Source organism: Patiria miniata, unplaced genomic scaffold (assembly GCF_015706575.1).
Source record: "Patiria miniata isolate m_02_andy unplaced genomic scaffold, ASM1570657v1 HiC_scaffold_1, whole genome shotgun sequence".
NCBI lineage: Eukaryota > Metazoa > Echinodermata > Asteroidea > Valvatida > Asterinidae > Patiria > Patiria miniata.
Window position 1 is genome coordinate 14892575 of NW_024037047.1, and position 21458 is coordinate 14914032.

A 21458-nucleotide genomic window follows, 5' to 3' on the forward strand; every position below is an offset into this window, starting at 1 on the left:
TAGTTTTATTTTTTGATGTTTGCAAATGTTGTATATTCCCTTTAATTAGCCGTGGGAGAATTCAGTGATTTCATAATCTGATTATCCTGATTTTTTTTTTTCAAACCGAACTGTTATCTGATTTCACGGAAAGTTCCAATCCAGCTCACAGTCATGCCAACAATAGCTACGAATGCTGCATGCAATGCCTTCCAAATGACTTGGAATAGTTTGCAGGATGCAAGACTTGGCCTTTACAAAAACACTCCAGAGCTGTAATGTTGAAAAATGGGTGTGACCTTTTGAAAAGTAGAATGGGCAGGCTATTCATATATCAAGTGAATGCACAATCAGAGTCCATGGAGCAAATTAAGGGATATTGCGGTTGTTTTCTTTAGCCTGTATCAAACAAAAAAAAGGGAGGCTCCATTTTTTTAATGTGGTTTCGAATATCCGGTTTCCGAAATCAAACCACTTAGTGGAATTCACACCAAATTTTGGGAAAACTCTGGATTTAAATCCCACTACTACATGTAGCTTGAATTCAGCCCACTTACCAGGGGCTGCAAAATCTAAATCTTTGGTTGTGCGAAATATCGGAATGTTTGATCATTAACTAAAATATCAGATTAGGACTGTTTCATTGCAATATTGAGAAATGAATGTGTGATGTTTCCATCATCAGACAAAATAAATTCACTCAATTTACTTTTCTGGCCTACCTGAACTCTCTCCTTGTGGACACCTGAGGGCGCTATGTAGATCTCATGGCTGTAATATGAGGGAACCACACAGAAGTCATTATGCATAGACATACATGTACATGTGTATCTTAATCTTATTTTCCAAATGGGCTCCGTCCATGTACCGGTACCTGTAATTATCCAGTCTGTACTGTATTCACCATCACTCAAAGAGTAGAGACACGCAAAACCAGACTGATCTACAATGGCCACCTACATGTACCGGTACATACTCTACTTACAATTTACCCCGATCGTAAAACCCCCTACATGTATGACCTATTTGCTACGAACCATCCTCAATCCTTCAAAATCCTTCAAAGTTTAGTTTTGCACTTTTGTTCAAATGAAAGACACGCACTGCTTCAACCCGTGGAAAGATTTCCATACGAAGTTCACTAATTTTCCTCTGTATTCACCATGTTCACTAACAAGCCCCCAGATACAAATGTAGCAGTTTCATGTCATCAAAGTCAATTTGAGCAGTGAGAAAATACAAGCATTTTCTTAGAAAACACTTAGAATTTTTCAGTCCAATCTCATAGGGTTTGAACACAGGGTGTTGAGTGAACTTCGTATATGGAAATCTTTCAAAGTCCTGTAACAGCCCTGCCACTCAAAATGCATTCATCCTCAATCTTCCAAAACATGGACGTCGCGAGGGGGGGGGGGCAAGGGGGGGCCCCCTGGAAAAGCAAAAAAAAAAAAAAAGGAAGAAAAAAAAAAGAGCAAAAGAAAAGAAAAAGAGACATGAAGACATAGTGGTGTAAATTTGATGGGTTGGGAAGGGGGGGGGGGGGGCAAATGTCCCTGCCCTCTCTAAAACTGATAAATCGAGAATGTGTTGAGAAATACAGGCATTTTTTGGTCAAAAAAAATGTTGTCCCCCTCTAGAAAAAATCCTGGCGACGCCCATGCTCCAAAATCCTCTTCTTTTTAATCATTCATCCTCAATCAACCAAAATCCTCTTTATGTTTTTAAATCCCATTCATCATGTTCATCCTCAAACCTACAAATGTGCTTCAACCCCATACATGTACCGTACATCCTCAATCCTCCAAAATCCCCCCAAATTGTAGATTGCATTCATCTATGAAACAAACATTTGATGAATTCGGAGAAAATAGAACACATTTGTTTTTATTTGGCTTGAGAAGGAGGGGTTTCATTACGCATGTTAAAAAGTGTGCCCATGGGCAAGCTAATTGTTTAAACAACCTCAAACTGTTGTTTCTTCTTAACTTTAACGTTTCAAGTTGGAACAGTGTCGTAGGATGTTTGATTGGCATCTCTGTCTTCGTTTTAAGCAAGTTTTTCTTTTTTTTCATTAAATTTGGTAGATCCATTACTTTTCCTGGTAAAATGTTCCCACATGTACATTGTACATGAATGTGCCTTCAACATGTTCAACCAGGCATTTTTGCCAGGATGCAACCTCAATCCTGCAAAATTGTCCTGCCTGAATCCAGCAACAAAATCTCTGTTATTTCTTGAATGTGGTCCTTGGAGAGGTGACCACTGCCTCACTCCTGCAAAATCCTCCAGCAACCACTGTCAATATGTGGAGGCATCCTGGAGCAGTGCAGAGAATTTCAAACATAATCCAGGCCTAACTTTGTGCACGGCTGCACATACATGTAAACAACACAAGGTCCAGCCCAAGACCTTTACACAATTAATGCATCCTTCAAAATCAGCCACACAGTGACATATTGGCCATACATGTATATGTAGCCTCAATCCTGCAAAATCTTCCATGTTGCAAAGAGGATTTTGCAGGATTGGGAATGTTAGGGTTAATGTACTGTACATCATGAGGGTGAATGCACTCTTGCAATTGGGAATACGTACCCCTTCTTTATGCTCATGCTTCCCCCTGTCCCCGTCATCCAGCCAAGATGATAGAACTGCCTCAACAACTCAGGAATCAGATTTCTAGGATGTTCCTGTACCAAACAAAGAAGTCATTGAAATATAAGTGAATTTACACACACACAAAAAGAGTCATTTGCAAAAAGCCATATTTCAGGTAAACATGTAAAAATCTATGTCTGCCTCACAACAGGACTTTGCATATCTCAAGATTTCACTTGAACAGACATTAACATACTGGGAAGTAGGGAACCAGTTCATACATGTACATACATCATCATGTACTCCTAGAACTATGAGGCTCCGCGTGAGCGGAGCCTCATAGATGTAGAAGCCCGCAAAATTGTCTGCAGCACAAAACACTAATAAAGTACAAAAACGTCCATCAAAATGCAGACATTTCACACAGAACCGCTGCACAGTTTGCCCCTATTCTCCGTATTTTACCTCTTGACATACTCACGTATCTTGGGCACAACTAACATAGGTGGATTCTGTCGGTTTTTAGGCCAAAATGATGAAAAATATGCCCTTTCCGCACTGAGCCAACCGAACACTTGAAACGTGCACGCATATGATCGAGCGATGATTTTCGGTTCGCTCGGAGCGCGCCGCGGGGGGTACGGTACAGGCGAATGATAGTATGTGCATGCGTACAAGTGCATGTACCGTACCCCCCGCGGCGCGCTCCGAGCGAACCGAAAATCTTCGCTCGATCATATGCGTGCACGTTTCAAGTGTTCGGTTGGCTCAGTGCAGAAAGGGCATATTTTTCATCATTTTGGCCAAAAAACGACAGAATCCACCTATGTTAGTTGTGCCCCAGATACGTGAGTATGTCAAGAGGTAAAGTATGGAGTATAGGGGCAAACTGTGCAGCGGTTCTGTGTGAAATGTCTGCAATTTTGATGGACGTTTTTGTACTTTATTAGTGTTTTGTGCTGCAGACAATTTTGCGGGCTTCTACATCTATGAGGCTCCGCTCACGCGGAGCCTCATAGTTCTAGGAGTAGGAGTCATGCATAAGAAACCTGTATTTATTAGACATGTTGGACGCCCTTTGTCGGTTTGTAGGACCAATCACATGCCAGAATAAACCCAGCCACATCACACTGCCTAACATGATTAGCATTAACAACAACATTAACAATTAACATGATAAATAAAATATTAATATTAAATAATGAAAGGTTTGCGGAAACACCATGTGCGAATAATTTCTCAACTACATGTAGTTGAGAAATTATTCGCACATGGTGTTTCCGCAAACCTTTCATTATTTAGTATCTCCACCATGCAAAGCCCCAAATCGTACTTAAAGGGAATATACATCATTTGCTTTTGCTGTAATTTTCAGAAATGGATGGAATTGGGGGGTTGGAAATATAAAGCAAATATAGTTACACTGACTTTTTGAAGGTTTTGGGTTCGAAAATGCTATAAAAACCAAGAAAAACGATCATTTTCCTGTAGTCTGGTTCCCTGACTCCATATAAGAAGAAACAGAGCAGTTTACATATTTTGGGGAATTGTAAGGTCAGGGAACCAGTCTAGCTGGCTCGTACCCGTTCATAGGTTTGTAATCGATTGCAAACAAGTACAATGGTCAATTGGGGCCAGTATTTGAAAAAAAAGCCAGTTGTTTCCAACGCTGATCGGCCGATCAGCGTTGGAAATTGATACAAAAATACCACTTTTCTTGAAAATGACAGTATACCAGGTGCCATAATTTTACAGGATGCTTTAGACTGTCATTTACCAACATCCTATTAAGGTATTTCGCAAAAACTTGGAAGTTTTATTTTTCGATGTTTGCAAATGTTGTATATTCCCTTTAAAATAATATTTTTATTTATAATGTCATGAATGTAGGCCTATCAATCATTGCCTATGGCTATGCAACTTGCCTTTTCATATTTTGGATCCATGTTCTTCTTCAAGTTCAAGTTCTTGCTTCTTTGTTCCACTGACTACGAGTGCGACGTTCTCTCAATTACGGCACTGTCTATGATACTGTAAACTGAACACGATGTTCTGGGATTCAACTAAATGTAAAACTTGTACTAGGCCTACGCCTTACTAGGTTACTACTAGCCTAAAAGTACATTTGTAGGCTAGCATAGCAAGGTAGAATCCCCCCAAAAACTCCCACTTTTGCCCGTAAATGACGAGGTTAGAATCGCTCAATATCGAAAGCTTGTCATGATATTTAAAGAATCGATACTTTGTTTCGCATAGAGAACATTCATCTGTAGCAACTTTTTCGGACTAGTAATCAAATCTTCATAAAATCAAGAATCGAAAACTCGGAATCTAATTCAAAATGGCGGCTTCCATGGGATTTGCCGCATCCTCTCGATTAATTTTAAAATCAATGCGTCCTTTAATGCAGCTGAGTAAACCTACTCCAAGATGGTGTGCTGTACGGAACATCACCAGGAGCAACTTCTTGTCAGGTTTGGAAGATTTTTATTCGGTGTATTTGAAACAAAATGGGATAGTTTGTGGTCATACATTGAGCCCAATATCCGGACATGTAACGTTAATAACGGGTTGGACCCCCTCAACGGTAGGAAAGGTAGAATTGCAGGTGCGGATGTACATTGTAGGGGGGGGGGGGGGCTAGGGGTAGCCCGACTGCGTCTGGCCGTACAGTACTATCGCAAGCTCTGTAGTACGGCCAGACGCGCCATGCTTCCCTAAACATGTAAATGCGGGTCCTACTAAAGCGCGTCATCAATACTCCTAGAACTATGAGGCTCCGCGTGAGCGGAGCCTCATAGATCAAGAAGCCCGCAAAATTGCCTGCAGCACAAAACACTAATAAAGTACAAAAACGTCCATCAAAATGCAGCCATTTCACACAGAACCGCTGCACAGTTTGCCCCTATACTCCGTACTTTATCTCTTGACATACTCACGTATCTTGTGCGGAACTAACATAGGTGGATTCTGTCGGTTTTTAGGCCAAAATGATGAAAAGTATGCCCTTTCCGCATTGAGCCAACCTGACACTTGAAACGTGCACGCATTATGATCGAGCGATGATTTTCGGTTCGCTCGGAGCGCGCCGCGGGGGGTACGGTACATGCACTCTTGTACGCATGCACATCATTTCGCTTGTACCGTACCCCCCTAACTATGTTAGTTCTGCACAAGATACGTGAGTATGTCAAGAGATAAAGTACGGAGTATAGGGGCAAACTGTGCAGCGGTTCTGTGTGAAATGTCTGCATTTTGATGGACGTTTTTGTACTTTATTAGTGTTTTGTGCTGCAGGCAATTTTGCGGGCTTCTTGATCTATGAGGCTCCGCTCACGCGGAGCCTCATAGTTCTAGGAGTACGTCATCAAGCATCACAAGCGTCAACAAGTGTCAACCAGCCTCAACGATCGTCATCAAGCGTCAACAAATTTTGTATAGGCTTTTGATTTAAAAACAGCTTTATATGGTTGAAAAGGCAATAAAGAACATCTTCTGTATAATCAATTAAAGTTAAAATTATTTTAAAACTTGGTTTTTTGAATGCGAAATGTATGACGAATTTGTAGAATAAAGTTGGCCGCCATCTTGTTTGGATGGCGCTGTAGACTTCGCGCTAGCCCCATAAATGTGGCCTATTTACTGGACTGCCTCCGTAAACATAGGCCACACATCCACATGTACAAAAAACGTGTCGACTTTGCCAAATTTTGATTTTCACATTTAGGCTTACTTTTTACGTTTTTTTTTGCTTTAGAAGCATTCTCACCCTCTATATAGGCTAATCAGAAAGTGCTGCCTTTTTCAGCTGTCCATTTTTCGTGGAATTTCCAGATACATTTGCACACATTTGCGTATCAAAATTTCAACATGAAATTTCACAAAAATTAAACATCTGAAAAAGGCAGCACTTTCTGATTATACATGTAGAGGGTGAGAATGCTTCTAAAGCAAAAAAAAATCTACAAAGTAAGCCTAAATGTGAAAATCAAAATTTGGCAAAGTCGACACGTTACTGTACATCATGTACATGTGAATGTGTGGCCTATGTTTACGGAGGCAGTCCAGTAAATAGGCCACATTTATGGGGCTAACTTCACGCATGCGTAGACCGTAGTATGGCTCTGTACACTTCACGCATGCGTAGTACGGCTCGCTACACATAAACAAGATGGCGGCCAACGTACATTTCACGTTAAAAAGCAAGTTTTAAAATAATTTTTATTTAATTGTATTTTATGCTGTCTCAGCTTTCACTTCTGGGATGCTTAGGTATAATTAATAATGTCCAATTTTCGGAAAGATTTCCATATATATACGAAGTTCACTAATTTTCCTCTGTATTGACTAACAAGCCCCCAGATAGCAATTTCATGTCATCAAGTCAATTTAAGCAGTGAGAAAATACAAGCATTTTCTTAGAAAACGCTTAGAATTTTTTAGTCCAATCTCATAGGGTTTGTACACAGGGTGTTGAGTGAACTTCATATGGAAATCTTTCCGAATGTACGAAGCGATGACCCCAAGCTGTGACGTCGCGCTTATGCAAATTGTCTCGTCGCTCAACGCAACAGGCACGCGAGTTGCGATGTGACGGCTGTTTCTTGTACAATCTATCAACTGATAGTATTATAGCGCACAATCAATTGTATAAGAAGCAGCCGTAGCATCGCAACTCGCGCGCTGATCGCGGACGGTCGCGGCATCAGCAGACGGGCCAATCACGAGGCCACGTGATAAATGCTGCGGATAATTTTGCATCGCACTGACGCTCCCGGCACTCCTCATGTCCAGATCAAGTGTGCGATTCCAAATATTAGCAGCATAAGCGCGACGTCACAGCTTTGGGGTCATCGCTTCGTACATTCAAAATGGCTACCATCAGCATATGGGCTCCACAAAGTTTCAAAAATTTCTCGGAAAATTGGATATTATTAAGCCTCTCGGAAAATTGGATATTATTAAGTCTCTCAGAGGGTTGACGGAGAGAAGCCTTCTGATTTCAGAAGTACTTCGCGCTATACATGCTACATGTATACGCGTGAACCATTAGCATTAATGCACACACAGTGTGTCCCCCCCCCCCCCCAACTGCACTGGAGCTCTCAAAAGTGGTAAAAATGCACCCTCTTTTCATGCTCAAGGGCGACAGCTCTACACTGTCTATAAAATTGAGTCGAAAGAAATTCCAGCCCTGTTCTAGAGGAATTCACTTACTCATGACATTTCTTAAATGATTCTCAGGAGTCGAAGGAACTAAGCTGCTGATGCCTGCGCTATCACCTACCATGGAGGAAGGAACAATTCTTAAATGGCTCAAACAGGAAGGTATGAACTGAATCGGTATTGAAGACTTGTGTCCAAAACGGATATTTGGCTTCAACTTTGTCTTTGCCACTGATGTCATTGTGCTGTGGTCAAGCGCTGTAGCCACTATTAAAGTTGTTCTAGAAATGTTTAACATCACCCAAAAGGTCATCCTTTAATTTCTTTAAAAACTTGAAATAGAGTTTAGCCAAAGTCATTTCAAATTGATGACAAACAATGTGTCTTGAAAAATAGAGTATTTCTCCAAACCCAATTAATTTCCGCAAATTGTGTGGGGAGTGTGGCCTAGTGGTTAGGTTTCGCGACTCAAGATCGGAGGGTCAGGGGTTCGAATCCAGCTGCTGGCCATGTGTTGTGTCCTTGGGCAAGCCACCTCACCACAACTTGCCCCTCTCCACCAAGGGTACAAATGGTACTGGCATTAGCTGGGGAGTAACCTGCGATGGAGTAGCATCCCATCCAGGAGAATAGAAATATTCTCAGTTGTTTCTGGAACCAGGGATAAACGTCAGCCTGATGGGCCATATTGGCTCATGACAGACTTTACTCACTTTTACACATAAATGTACATGTCATGTACAATTGCCATAACTTTTAAGAATTCTTGTGAGTGAAACGAGTGAAGTATCAATGATTGCTATAATTTTGTTTCTAGGTGATGCGATATCAGCTGGGGATGCGTTGTGTGAGATAGAAACAGACAAAGCAACTCTAACACTGGATGCAGATGATGACGCAGTGCTTGCCAAGATACTGGTGAGTTATGCATGGCGGTTCTCTCTAGGTTTGTCATTCTGGGTGAGAAAATTCTTGTAGTTGCTTTAGAATCCTTTCTGTCAGGGTGGAGCTGCTTTATTTTTTGTTTTAAGTTTGGGGAAATTGTCAATTGCAGAAGACACCACTTTTTGATAGTTATATTTGGTACTAGCTGACTTAAACAAAAATTATCAAAGTTATCCCAAAACTCCCATGGCTACCAGAAAAGGAAGAAAAAAGAAGAAAGAAAAAAGAAGAAAACACACATGAATCAAATTAGGTTTTGCCCTAAAAAAATCCATATTATAAAACACTACATAAAAGCAGTACAAGACGAGCCTGGTAAAGCTTAACCCTGCCATGCAAACATACATTCTGTGCCAAGTTGTCTTTGTAGTCAAAATCAATCAAGTGACTGTTTTCAACCCATAAGACTTAATTCCCAGCCTACATAAAGCAGGAGAAGGGCTCCGTGCACAAGTACCCCCTCACCGGCAAGAAAGGGAGAGTTGAGGAAACCACTAGGAGAAACATTCGAATGCGCTGCCCATGACGTCTGACGCTCACATGAAGAAGCTATGGCTATTCGCACATTCGGAATAAAATAAGTTATGCGTACTTCGCGCTTTATCCACGCGATCAGTATGCGCACGCTCTGTGTCCTATCCATGGGGCTCTCGAAAGTGGGAAAAAGCGCTCTCTCTTGTTCGTTTCCGCAGTTCATTGGAAGTAATAGGGAGTTCAAAAGAAGTAATTTTACAAACCATTGTCTTCTTTCCAGGTCCCAGAAGGCACATCCGGGGTAAAGATCAGCTCTTTGATTGCCCTGCTTGTACCAGAGGGGGAGGATTACAAGGCTGTTGAAATACCAGCGGATGCTGCTGCACCATCCCCACCAGCAGCAGATGTGGTTTCTGATGGGCAAATCCAGGGTGTATCTGATACAACACAGTTTTCAAGCATGCGACATGCAGTGGGGAAGGACAGGTACCTAAAACACATTTTTAAAATAACCTGAGAAATAAAGTAATGTTTAATCTTGATAAACTAAACACCATGTTGCCTGATGGTGCATTTATTAACTCTGGGAGGAACAGTTTACAAATATAACAGTCGATATTCCCTCCCCGAGGTATTGGAAGTTGACAAACTAGTTCCTGAGGCGAAGCCGAGGGAACTACATGTAGTTTGTCAACTTCCAATACCGAGGGGAGCTAATATCGACTGTCCACCCGAAATAAACCATGTTATAATAACAATAATAAGGCCAAAAAAAAAAATAGTTCTGCTTCCGATTACATATCTTTCAAAAATAGGGTCGGTCGGTCGGAATTTTTTTTTTTTTTGCCAATTTTTTTTATGCAGATTGAATGGGGTATTCAATTATATGCGAAGTTTTAGCCTGAACTATTTCTATTGCACTACGAAAGCTATACACAAAATGGCCACAAAAAGTGAATAAAACCTACCTTAATTATTGTCAATATATTTAAGTTCGATAATTCGTAAAAAAAATTGTGGGAAATTCAGGTCGTTCGCACCATAGGCACAACGCTAGTCAAGAACGGGAGCTGGCCAAAACTCCGAAGTGTGTGATGCACTGTACATGTACATTTGTACATGTGTGGCCCGCGGCCAACGGGTCGAACATTTCAGGAAACACGCTGCATTGTATCACTCCAAATACGAGTAGTGCGATCTCAAAATGAACTCTTGAACACGGAAAACACATACACAGACAAGCTAGATCAAATCTGTGAATTAACTTGCAAAAATGTTCTTTCTCCATCGGTGTTTTCTTGGCATTTTTACGATGTCTTTCTCAGCATTTTTACGATGTCGATTCCGACCAGTTGACAGCACGTGCCTGCGCCTGCATAGCCATGCTAGCGCTAACATCGCATAGTCGTGCACAGACTAGTTACCGCATTTTCATAATTGGCTCCTGCGCGGCGCGGCGGGAACCAGTCGTCGCCGCATTGCGCTTATTACGCACGTGATTATAGACATCGAATTGCGAAGTAGTTGAATCGCGCAGCGAATTTGTAAAAATAACGGAGGTTTCTTTTGAAAAAATAGCGAATGTAAGTAAGAAAACAATAAATACAAGCATTTTTTGATGCAAAAGGGTTGTTGAGAGGTATTTTGTGAAGACAGACAAGACATAAGGTTTTTATTTTTATTTATTTATTTTTTTTTTTTTTTTTTTTTTTGGAATTGCCGATAAAATTTTTAGGGTCGCAGCCTAAAAATAGGGTCGGTCGGGTAACCGGAAGCAGAACTATTCTTTTTTTGGACTAATAATAACAACAGGTTCTTATATAGCGCTTTTAACTAAGATCAAAGCGCTTTACATTATTATTACCCCTGATTATTGGGCCAATTAAACATTCCATATATCATCTCAGCTCCCTGGGGAGTATACAGCTTGATGCTGCCTGTTAGGCGCAAGGAAGCTAATTCAATCACAATAACCATCACTGCCCTCATAGGTACCCATTTACTCCTGGGTGGAGAGAAGCAATGAGTGACGAAATGCCGTGCCCAAGGGCACACTCACCATGACCCCGCCAGGACTCAAACTTGTTTTGCTATACCTCGTACATATTCAATTGCCGATTTTTTTTCTCTGCAGTATGCACCTTAATCTTCGGAGAAACTTGTGCAGCTCACCAAAAGAATAATATTGCTCAAGATCACTAGTTCAGTTGGTTTGTTTTGGACAACTGTTTTTGTACAGGCGGCATCTTTATTATCCATAAATATTCTCTAGTTCGGCATCATTGAGTTCAGGAAAAATAACATTTTCGTGTGCAACCATCCCTTTCATGTTTAGCTCGCTCAGGCGATGTTCGCGTGTGCATACTACACCCTGGTGACAGTTCCACGATTGCTTCGTAAAGCCCATGCGTAGTAGACTGTCGCATGGGTAAGACAGTCTACTACGCATGCGTATTTGCCCTGTGCGTGAATCCTCGCGCGCGGACTTTGTAAACAGCAAAAATAGCATCTGGCACGTGATGGTGCCCTTGATCATGAATATGTATGAGGTACATGTATAATAATATGTATTGCCTAGTTTAGCCTGACTTATGACTTCTGAGCTGCCCCCCAACTTTGTAGTGGACATGTTAAAGATGTACCGTTCATACTGTTTTCGACTTTCACCCTGAAAAAAATTAAATTTTCTATTTTCACATTTTAATTTTTTTAGCATATTATATTATTTACTTTAGAATGAGAAATCTAATGATTTTTTTTTGACAATAAAAAGAGCACGGATGGTACATATCGTCGCATCAGTGCAACAAGGTCGTAACTCCATTCTGCAGCAAAGTCGTATCTCGTGCAAATATGCTTCATGCAACAAGGTCGTATCTTGATGTCCACTGACTTTGGATGTACATCCAAAGTATTTTAAGTGAGATACGACCTTTTGATATTCTGAAACTCGTGTTTCACGTACGGCCCATTTTAGGAGATATCCTTGTTGCAGGACAAAACGATATACAGGGTGTATCAAAAAAAAGTAGACTCTCCGAAAAGTACCCACCAAATTTACAATTGAACATTTTCATGAAATGTCTTCGTTTGCATATGTTGGTATGGACATCCTGCTTCGGTCCATACCAAAATTAATTGCATAATTTCATGCATGACTGAACACAGGCCCGTTTTCCGGTGGGCAATAAAATGTCCTTCCTCCAAAAAATTAAAGGGTTAAAATTGGATGAAAAGTCTTAAACTGTAATGCAAAATGTGAATATTTGTTTTTCTACGCCGCGATACTCAAATTAACCCTTTGTTTGCTGCTTTTTGCACTGGGCCAATGGATGTATGGGAATGAGTCGGAGGGCCACACGGTGGTTTACAAGTGATCACTACCCACCTTCATCCTTAGGAGAGGACATTTTGAGGAGCAAGTCACATTTAATCATTTTAATACCCTGTTTTTCGTCAACTTAGTCCTGCGCTCTCCTTCGCATGTCCTGCACTGCTCGCCTGATTATTCCTCTGTCCCTCCGGAGGATGTTCACTTCGGCTCTGATTCGCTGTTCAATGTCCTTGAGGTCACGTGGTGGTGTCACATACACTTTTGATTTGAGATGGCCCCATTTTGCATTACAGTTTAAGACTTTTCATCCAATTTTAACCCTTTAATTTTTTGGAGGAAGGACATTTTATTGCCCACCGGAAAACGGGCCTGTGTTCAGTCATGCATGAAATTATGCAATTAATTTTGGTATGGACCGAAGCAGGATGTCCATACCAACATATGCAAACGAAGACATTTCATGAAAATGTTCAATTGTAAATTTGGTGGGTACTTTTCGGAGAGTCTACTTTTTTTTGATACACCTTGTATACACATGTAGCCCATGCTTTCTAACATGCTTTCTATTTGTACAAAAGTGTTTTTCTGCTAATCTTATTCACAGCGGTGTTTTGTCACCGGCAGTTAGACAGCTCCTGGACACGCATCATCTCAGCGCTACAGACATCTCACCTAGCGGACCTCACGGACGGCTACTCAAAGGGTAATACAATGTTACACACTGACAATCCACAGTCACGCCAAACCAAACAGTATCTAAAAGCAACACGTCAACCCCAATAGATAATGATTGTGTACAAACTGTAGAACTCGGCCCCTTTCTTGTGATTGTGTACTTCCTGGCATTTGAAATTTCCTACAACAGCTGGAAAAACCACCTTTACATGTAGGTTCAATATTGGACTCCCGCATCTACATGTAGTTAATTACGTAACAGGAATTCAAGGAAAGAGACAGGGTTTTGATTTTTTTAGGGAAATTATGGTGTAAATCCATGATGAAGACAACAAAACGTAACATGAAAGTAAAGATGATGATGCACCGTTAATCCTAACCCTGCCAGACGCAGCACAGTGCATCAGGTGGAAGAAGTCTGGTGCACTTTGATGCATTCAGCTACCAACACCAGTGCAGAAACGGCTGCTTCTGAGAAAATGAGAGCTAAGTCCCATTGAACAATGCCACAGTTGTATCCTGCTGCATCTGGTGACCACGGACGCTGAGGCAGTTTGGCCTTGAGACATTTGACCTGATGGATCTTGCTACACTGGGCAGGCTTGTCACTTAAAGTGTTGCATGTTGCTGCATTTGGCAGGGTTTCTAGCCAAAATACCCTGTAGAGTTAAGGTTATATGCAAAACTGTGTTGATTGGCATTGCATCAAGTGATAAATGTGTAAGCAATTGCTTTTTCTGCAACAAAAGATACATTTCCAAATTACAAAAAATAGGGTCATTAGTTTTAAACAATGCTGCTTAATGTTGCAGAAGTTATTTTGGAGTGACAAAAACAACACTCTTGAGATCAAAACACTCTGGTAACTACACTATTTGCCCAAGAAAGTAATTTTCCTACAATTTGTATATCACTTACCCTATTTGTACTCATCTGTATTTCTTTCTTACAGCGATGTTCTTCAGTTCATTCAGGAAGGCGGAGCGAAGAAACATCCCACCGTTGAAGCAGCTGTGCCAGAACCCACCCCACTACCCGTGACACAAACACAGGCAACAGCCCCTCCACCAGCATTTGTGCCACCTACTACAGACATTCAGCAACAGGTATTTTTCTTAAAAATAATTACATATATTTTAAAGGTAATATACAACATTTTCTTTTGCTGTAATTTTCAGAAATGGATGGATTTGGGGGGTAAGAATATAGCTAATATTGTTATTCTGACTTGTTTGAAGTTGTGGGTTCATAGATACTGGACAAACCAAGGAAAAAATGATGTTGTTGTAGTCTGGTTCCCCGACCCTACTTTAGACAAAACAGAGCAGTTTATAGGCGTCAGGGAATTGTCAAGTTGGGGGACCAGACTCTAGCTGGCTTGCAACTATCACGGATGTGTAACCGATTGCAAACAAAATGTGCACTAACTAAATTAGGTACATTTGGGGCAGTAATTGAACAAAAGTCATTTTTTTTTCCAACGATAATCAGCCGACCATCGTTAGAAATAAATATAATTACACTTTTCTTGAAACTGACAGCACACGAGGTACCATGATTTCACAGGATGTTTAAACTATTATTCACTTACAGTCAAGTAAGGTATTTCATAATAATTTGGCAGTTTTTTTTTTTTTATGTTTGCAAATGTTGTTTATTTGCGTTAAGATATTTAACTTATAGTCAGATAGTGGTTTGTACATGTACATGTACATGTACAGGCAGTGTTCCTTTTTATGAAATTTCTGGTTTTATTTGTACATGTATACTGTATATCTGCCAATTTTTGTTAGTTCCATGATATGTGACATTAAATTTATCCCATAATTCCATTACAGGCCACCTATACAGACATCGAACTGACCAACATCAGAAAAGTGATCGCTAAGAGATTGACAGAATCAAAAGTAAGAAAATCATATTTGCTTTTGTAACCTCATAATTTTGTAACCTCGTTATTTTAGTTCTCCAGCCTCAGGTGATTTTCTTCTGCATATTTCTTATTGTGCTTTATTGAGAGTTTATTGCACGATATATACATACTCTATTTTTGCCTATATAAGTCATTTATTCCATATAAATCTGTATTCTTTTTAAAGAGGACTACACCGCACAGCTATGCCAGTACTGACTGCAACATGGACCGAATCATGAACATAAGGAAAGATCTCAAGAAAGAAGGCATTAAAGTGTCTGTCAATGACTTCATTATCAAGGCAGCCGCTGTGGCACTCAAGGTACAGTTAACTATTTCACAAGTCAGTCACAAGTCAGTCCCAAGTCAATCACAAGGCAATCACAAGACAGTCACAAGTCAATCACAATTCAATCACAATTCAATTACAAATCAATCGCTAGTCAATCACAAGGCAATCACAAGTCAATCGCAATTCAATTACAAATCAATCACAAGTCAATCACAAATGAATCAAAAGTCAATCACAACTTAATCACAAGTCCATCACAAGTCAATGACAATTCAATCACAGTTTAATCACAAATCAATCACAATTCAATCACAATCCAATCGTGTGTCAATCGCAAGTCAATAACAATCCCATCGCAAGTCAATCGCAAGTCAATCACAAGTCAATTGTAAGTCAATCACAAATCAATCACAATTCAATCACAATTCAATTACAATCCAATCGCAAGTCAATCGCAAGTCAATCACAAGTCAATTGTAAGTCAATCACAAATCAATCACAATTCAATCACAATTCAATCACAATCCAATCGCAAGTCAATCGCAAGTCAATCACAAGTCAATCGTAAGTCAATCACAAATCAATCACAATTCAATCACAATCCAATCGCAAGTCAATCGCAAGTCAATCACAAGTCAATCGTAAGTCTATGAATAGTCTATCAACAATCAGTCGCAAGTCAATTCTAAGTCAATCAGAAGTCATATCATGAGTAACGGGACGAACAAAAAATAAAATAGACCCCTTGTTATACATGACTAGTCTTTTACTTCACTTAAAATAAGAGGAATTATTATAGACTTGTGACCGACTTGATAAAAAAAAATCACATTGCAATTGGTGGATGGCAAAAGCAAATGTTGAATGTATTTTGCAGAGTCTGAACTAAAATCTTGCTGCTCATTCATTGACAGGAACTACCGGATGTCAATGCCTCATGGTCGGGTAAAGAAGCTCAGAGAATCTCAGATATTGACATATCAGTTGCCGTGGCAACAGACAAAGGTCTAATCACCCCTATCGTCAAGAATGCCATCGGCAAAGGACTGGTTGAAATCTCGGAGAATGTGAAGGTAACAATGAAAACGTTGGAGCACTATGCATCTAGAATAACTTAAGAATTATCCTCAAAGCATCCCATATTGGGCTATGCGTGTCTAAAACACTCAGCAAAAATAGGCTACCAGTCCTAATGAGTGTCATGTATTGTCTGGGCACAATTGCAGAATACCCCTCCACTCGAACTATCCACCTCGTAGCCGGCTACGAGGTCACGGTTGGTTGACCTCAATAAACATTCTCAGCACTACTTGTATGTACTATGCGTCATGCTCCATTGCACTCCCATTTCGTAACCGCGTAGCCGCCAACAGGGTGGTTGGTTTGGACTTAAAAAATGTTCAGCAACTCCCATTCCTTTTGTGTTGCTTCGTTCTCAAGCATATTCAATGGGACTCCCACTCCGTATCCGCGTAGCCGCCAACAGGGTGGTTGGTTTGGACTTAGAATTGTTTTCAGCAACTCCCATTCCTTTTGTGTTGCTTTGTGCTCAAATAATGGACCCCCACTCAGTATCCGCATAGCTGGCATGGACTTGAATTGTTTCTTTTGCAGTGATTCCAACCTCGTAGCCAGAGAATTTAGGGGTGTATTTCCGAGTGGCAGGGTATTCTGCAATTACTCCATTGTCTGATATAAAATACCCCTAGCTGTAGGCCTGGGCGAGTAGTTGATTTTTCAACTGAGTACTCGAAGATAAAGTACTTGCGAATAGTCGAGTACTCACGAGTAGTTAACTGAATTCCCACAACAGCAGAACTATGACATTAACACGTTATGGTGATGTGAATTTGTCCAAAGTAACAAACAAATTGCATGCAAGTCACAGCACATTCTGCACCTTGCCATTTTTTTGTTGTGAAGAAGTCAGTACTCTTAAAAAAATTGCTACTTGCGAGCATCTGCTTCTGCTCATGCCATGATGAGTACTCGAGCAGATGACAAATCACGAGTAGAACAACGAGCAGCATAAACTACTCACGAGTACTCGGGTACTCGAGGTACTCGCCCAGCAGTACTTACTGCACATACTCTGTATAACTACATCTTCCTTCTTTGTTTGTGCATTTGTAGGATCTGGCAGCCAGGGCAAGAGAAGGCAAACTGCAACTGCATGAGTTCCAAGGTGGATCATTCAGGTAATAGGGCCCATCTCTTTTCATATCCAGGCAAGTTCTGGACATGTTGTGGGTGGAATCATTCACTTAAGTATGGTTTACTACCAGCGATGTCATCATATGCAATCATAACTATTGTAATATTTGGAATACTTCCATTTTAATATTTGGAATATTTCCCTGGTTCTACATGTGTCTACTGGTTGGGCTATCGCACTTTGGTCGCGCGTACGCATTTGTAGGGTGCCTTGAAACATTGCCAATGAAAGAAGCTGTTTGGTTCAATATGTATGAGTTGCAATATAGCCAACATGTATGTCATAGGCTCCAAAATTGCATGCATTGCATGAAGGCCACGTGACATATCTAGCAACCTCTTGAGTTTTTTATGTACGATGCCTCTGTCTAGAGCATTCATAGTTTAATCCTTTTCTTTGTTTGTTTACTTTTAACCAGTATTTCCAATCTGGGCATGTTTGGCATCAGCGAATTCAGCGCCGTCATCAACCCACCCCAAGCCTGCATCCTCGCGATTGGCTCAGCCAGAATGACTCTCAGCCAATCGCTAAAGCCACAGGCGATGACCACCGTCATGATGTCCAGCGACAGCCGTGTGGTGGACGACGCGCTGGCGGCGACGTTCCTGCAGTCGTTTAAGAAGAACATGGAAAACCCTCTCAGATTGGGAATTTTATGATCAAACACACTTATAATAAGAGAAGATTTATTTAATTTTAGTCCTTGAATCGCCCCACACTGCCGTGCCTATTGGTAAACCCTAGTCTCATTAGTGTGCCTCAGCTACTGGATGTCCACTGTATTGTAAGCCATATAGGAAATTTTCGGGCTAAATTTTAAAATAAGTTTGTCCAAAGTAACTGCAGGATTTTTACAGGATAATTAGACTTCTAGAGGTAGGAATTTGATTTTTCCTGCTTTTGAACCTGGTATTCATAGTGAATATCAAGTGGAAAAACAGTCTAGATTTCAAATTCAGGATAAACAAGTTTTCTGGGAATTTTTCATGCAGCGCTGTTTTGCTCACAATACGGAGGAGTCCAGTATTTAACCAGTTGGCATCGGATGACGTGTTTACACGCAAAGGTTTTGCGGTATTTAGACGGTAACAAGCAACAAGCGAGGCTGGAAATATCTGTCAGCAACCCGCTCGCAGCGAGAGAGGCTGGAAATATGAGTGTGCTGCCCGAGGGTGATGGCTTCAACCGCCTGGCTTGAGGTCGAGTGAAACGTAATCGCAGGCCTTGTTCTGTTCTTGTCAAGTAATGCCGATGTGAACTGGTTAAGACACATTGATGGGACTAGTAACGCCCCAAACACCAACAACAGTCTGTGGTGTTAGTGATCCTAATAATAACAGGTACTAACATAGCGCTTTTAACTCAAATCACAGCACTTTACATTGTTATTACCGATTCAGTAAATGAATACAATGTAATACAATGTACATGTTGTGAAGGTGCTAATAGTTTAATGAATGTGCTTAATGTAAAACAAAAGTATCTTTGCTGGCATATCATTTAGACAAGATTAAGTTATTTTCCGTTGCATACGATTAGTTGCTTTAACAAAAATTCAACTTCTGGATGAATTCTTGGTTTTAAGCGACATCAAAGATAAGAAGCTCATTGCTTTTATGATGTTTTATATACACAGTGTACACAATTTTGAAAAGTTAATTGAAGAATTTGTGATAACACCAGTATCTTCCACGCTATGTAATAAAATTTATAGTAGTTCATTAATGTATGATACGAAAGCCAAGTCTTTGATTTTAATTGCGCATAAACCTCAGTTAAGAAAAATAACAGCTGCTGCTAAATATGCGGGTTTTACAGAGCTCATAGATCGATTGCATTCAGCAGCGATCGTTGACGTGTGTTTGGTTATGAAACAATTTTTAGATGTCGCCCCTTCTAAACATGCTTTGTATGGCCCATAGGGTATGCAACATTTGGTACTTTGGACCAGTTCATCACAATTCCACCCATTAGCCACTCGACTAGTACTTCGCTTTGGTATACCCTCACTGATGCACTGGCTGAAAAAAAGAGATTATTTATTATTGCCATTTTTTTGTGCGGGGGACGCCTTGGTCACTATCCTGTGTTGATCTGCATGAGACATACTACACAGTATTTTAAATGGTCTAATTGATGTCTGATGAATAAAATTGTTTTTTTTTTTAAGTTAAAATCCAAATCCCCTCGCAAGAAATATAAAAAAATATATTGGAATTGAATGAGTGCATAAACGAGTGTTGTTAGAAATTCGAATATTAGGGTTAAGCATTAATGATACTGTATAGTAAATAAATTTTATTTGTTATGGGAATTGAACTTGTGTATGTTTGTGTGTGTTATAAATTGAGATAGAGGACAGACACACAAAGGGAGAACAAAAGATCCTTTCATTCCTCCAGCATTGGGTCTTTTGTTGAAAACGGTCCTCGATCGTACGGTTATGTGCTTAGTCTATGGGAGATTGTTATATATTACAGGGACAAAGGGAAACACAAAGCATTGTCCTCGGGCGTGTAGAAATTCAGGACTGTGTATGGTAGTTTACGTCTTCCCACGTTAAGCGACAAACAAATATTGTAGAAGACAATGTAAATTATTTCAACAATCAACTAACACCAGACATCAAAAGCATTCACAAAAATCGGAATTCACATTCTAAAAGTACACTTTTTTAATCCCGGAAATATAAAATGTATTGCGTTGAAAAAATATGATCATCATGTTATTCCTACATAAATTCACGATACACACTTTCAGCCTTAAAGGGAATACATTTTTGTATACAACATTGAGTTTTGCTGTAATTTTCAGAAATGGATGGATTTGGGGTTGGTATTTTATAGTAGCTATTTTTACACTGACATGTTTGAAGTTTTAAATTCGAAGATGCTGGGAAAATCAAGAAAAACAATCATGTTCCTGTAGTTCCTTAAGATGACCAGTTTATAGACATAGGTGTGTAATTGATTGCAAACAAAATGCAGACTAACTAAATATGGGAAATTGGGAGCAATATTTGAAATCGGCCAGACCAGCGTTGGAAATAGAAAAAAACAACACTTTTCTTGAAAATGATAGCACAGGTGCCATGATGTTACAGGATGCTTTAAACTGTCATTCACTAACAGTCAAATTAGTACAATGTATTTCATAATAATTTGGTAGTTTTGCTTGTTGATGTTTGCAAATGTTGTATATTCCCTTTAAAGCTGCAATGGATTTTTTCTATCAAATCACTGGAATTTAAACATAAATGTTGAAAAAAGAATACCGAACAAAAACGTGGACAAACAGTTAAGGTAAAGTGGTGAATGATACTTGCAAGATCAAAAACTTAATCCAACTTGAAATTGATGAGAACATCAGAGCATAAAGAGCCAATTTGTATAGAATTGATGTATACGTTAATGACAGGAATAAAACGAAATTGAACTGATTTGAAATATGAGCCGAAACAGGAAGTAGCTAACTTTAAAAAGAAAATGGAAGAGAAAGACCCAAAGTCCCAAATCATTAACATGAAACACCTAAGTTTAGGTAAAGCACGCCTGCTGACATAAAATTAAATCTCATATCAGTGCTAGTTAACTTTCATTTACATATTATAACACAATTTGGCTTTAAAAACTACTATTTTAATTGCGAACTAAAATACAAAAAAAAAAAAAAGTCGAAAGTATGATTATACCATCCCTAATTAACTGCAGAGTGTTTCATGCACCGGAAAAGGATCGGATGAATGGCAAGCCAGATGTAGGTGATGAGTGGCATGCCATCTGCAATAACAAGCCCTGTATATTTGAGAACAGGTATTGGTTTCCATTTCGCTGTGTGAGCTATTTACTTCTCGTGTAAATCAATT

At 39.9% G+C, this 21458-nt stretch overlaps 2 protein-coding genes across 3 annotated transcripts in view; one reads left to right on the plus strand and one right to left on the minus strand.

Annotated features, from left to right (window-relative positions):
- The window catches only part of LOC119723598 (methylthioribulose-1-phosphate dehydratase-like), a 41397-nt gene extending 36606 nt beyond the window's left edge, over positions 1 to 4791 (minus strand). The window contains exons 1-3 of one of the 2 annotated variants that reach the window (XM_038194339.1): positions 4503 to 4791; positions 2575 to 2669; positions 702 to 750 (exon numbers count right to left, since the gene is read on the minus strand). In XM_038194339.1, the coding sequence (XP_038050267.1) occupies positions 702 to 750; positions 2575 to 2669; positions 4503 to 4523 (165 nt within the window). In that variant the 5' untranslated portion in view covers positions 4524 to 4791. The remainder of the gene's footprint in view (positions 1 to 701; positions 751 to 2574; positions 2670 to 4502) is intronic. The other variant, XM_038194331.1, reaches the window with a different exon arrangement.
- Positions 4792 to 4881: 90 nt separating this feature from the next.
- Positions 4882 to 18692, plus strand: LOC119723588 (pyruvate dehydrogenase protein X component-like). The gene is made up of 11 exons (XM_038194319.1): positions 4882 to 5051; positions 7822 to 7905; positions 8561 to 8661; positions 9443 to 9648; positions 13101 to 13199; positions 14124 to 14277; positions 15010 to 15078; positions 15271 to 15408; positions 16293 to 16451; positions 17512 to 17576; positions 18012 to 18692. Exons 1-11 carry the CDS (start codon positions 4919 to 4921, stop codon positions 18250 to 18252), a joined length of 1449 nt encoding a protein of 482 aa, XP_038050247.1. The 5' UTR covers positions 4882 to 4918; the 3' UTR covers positions 18253 to 18692.
- Positions 18693 to 21458: the final 2766 nt, after the last annotated feature.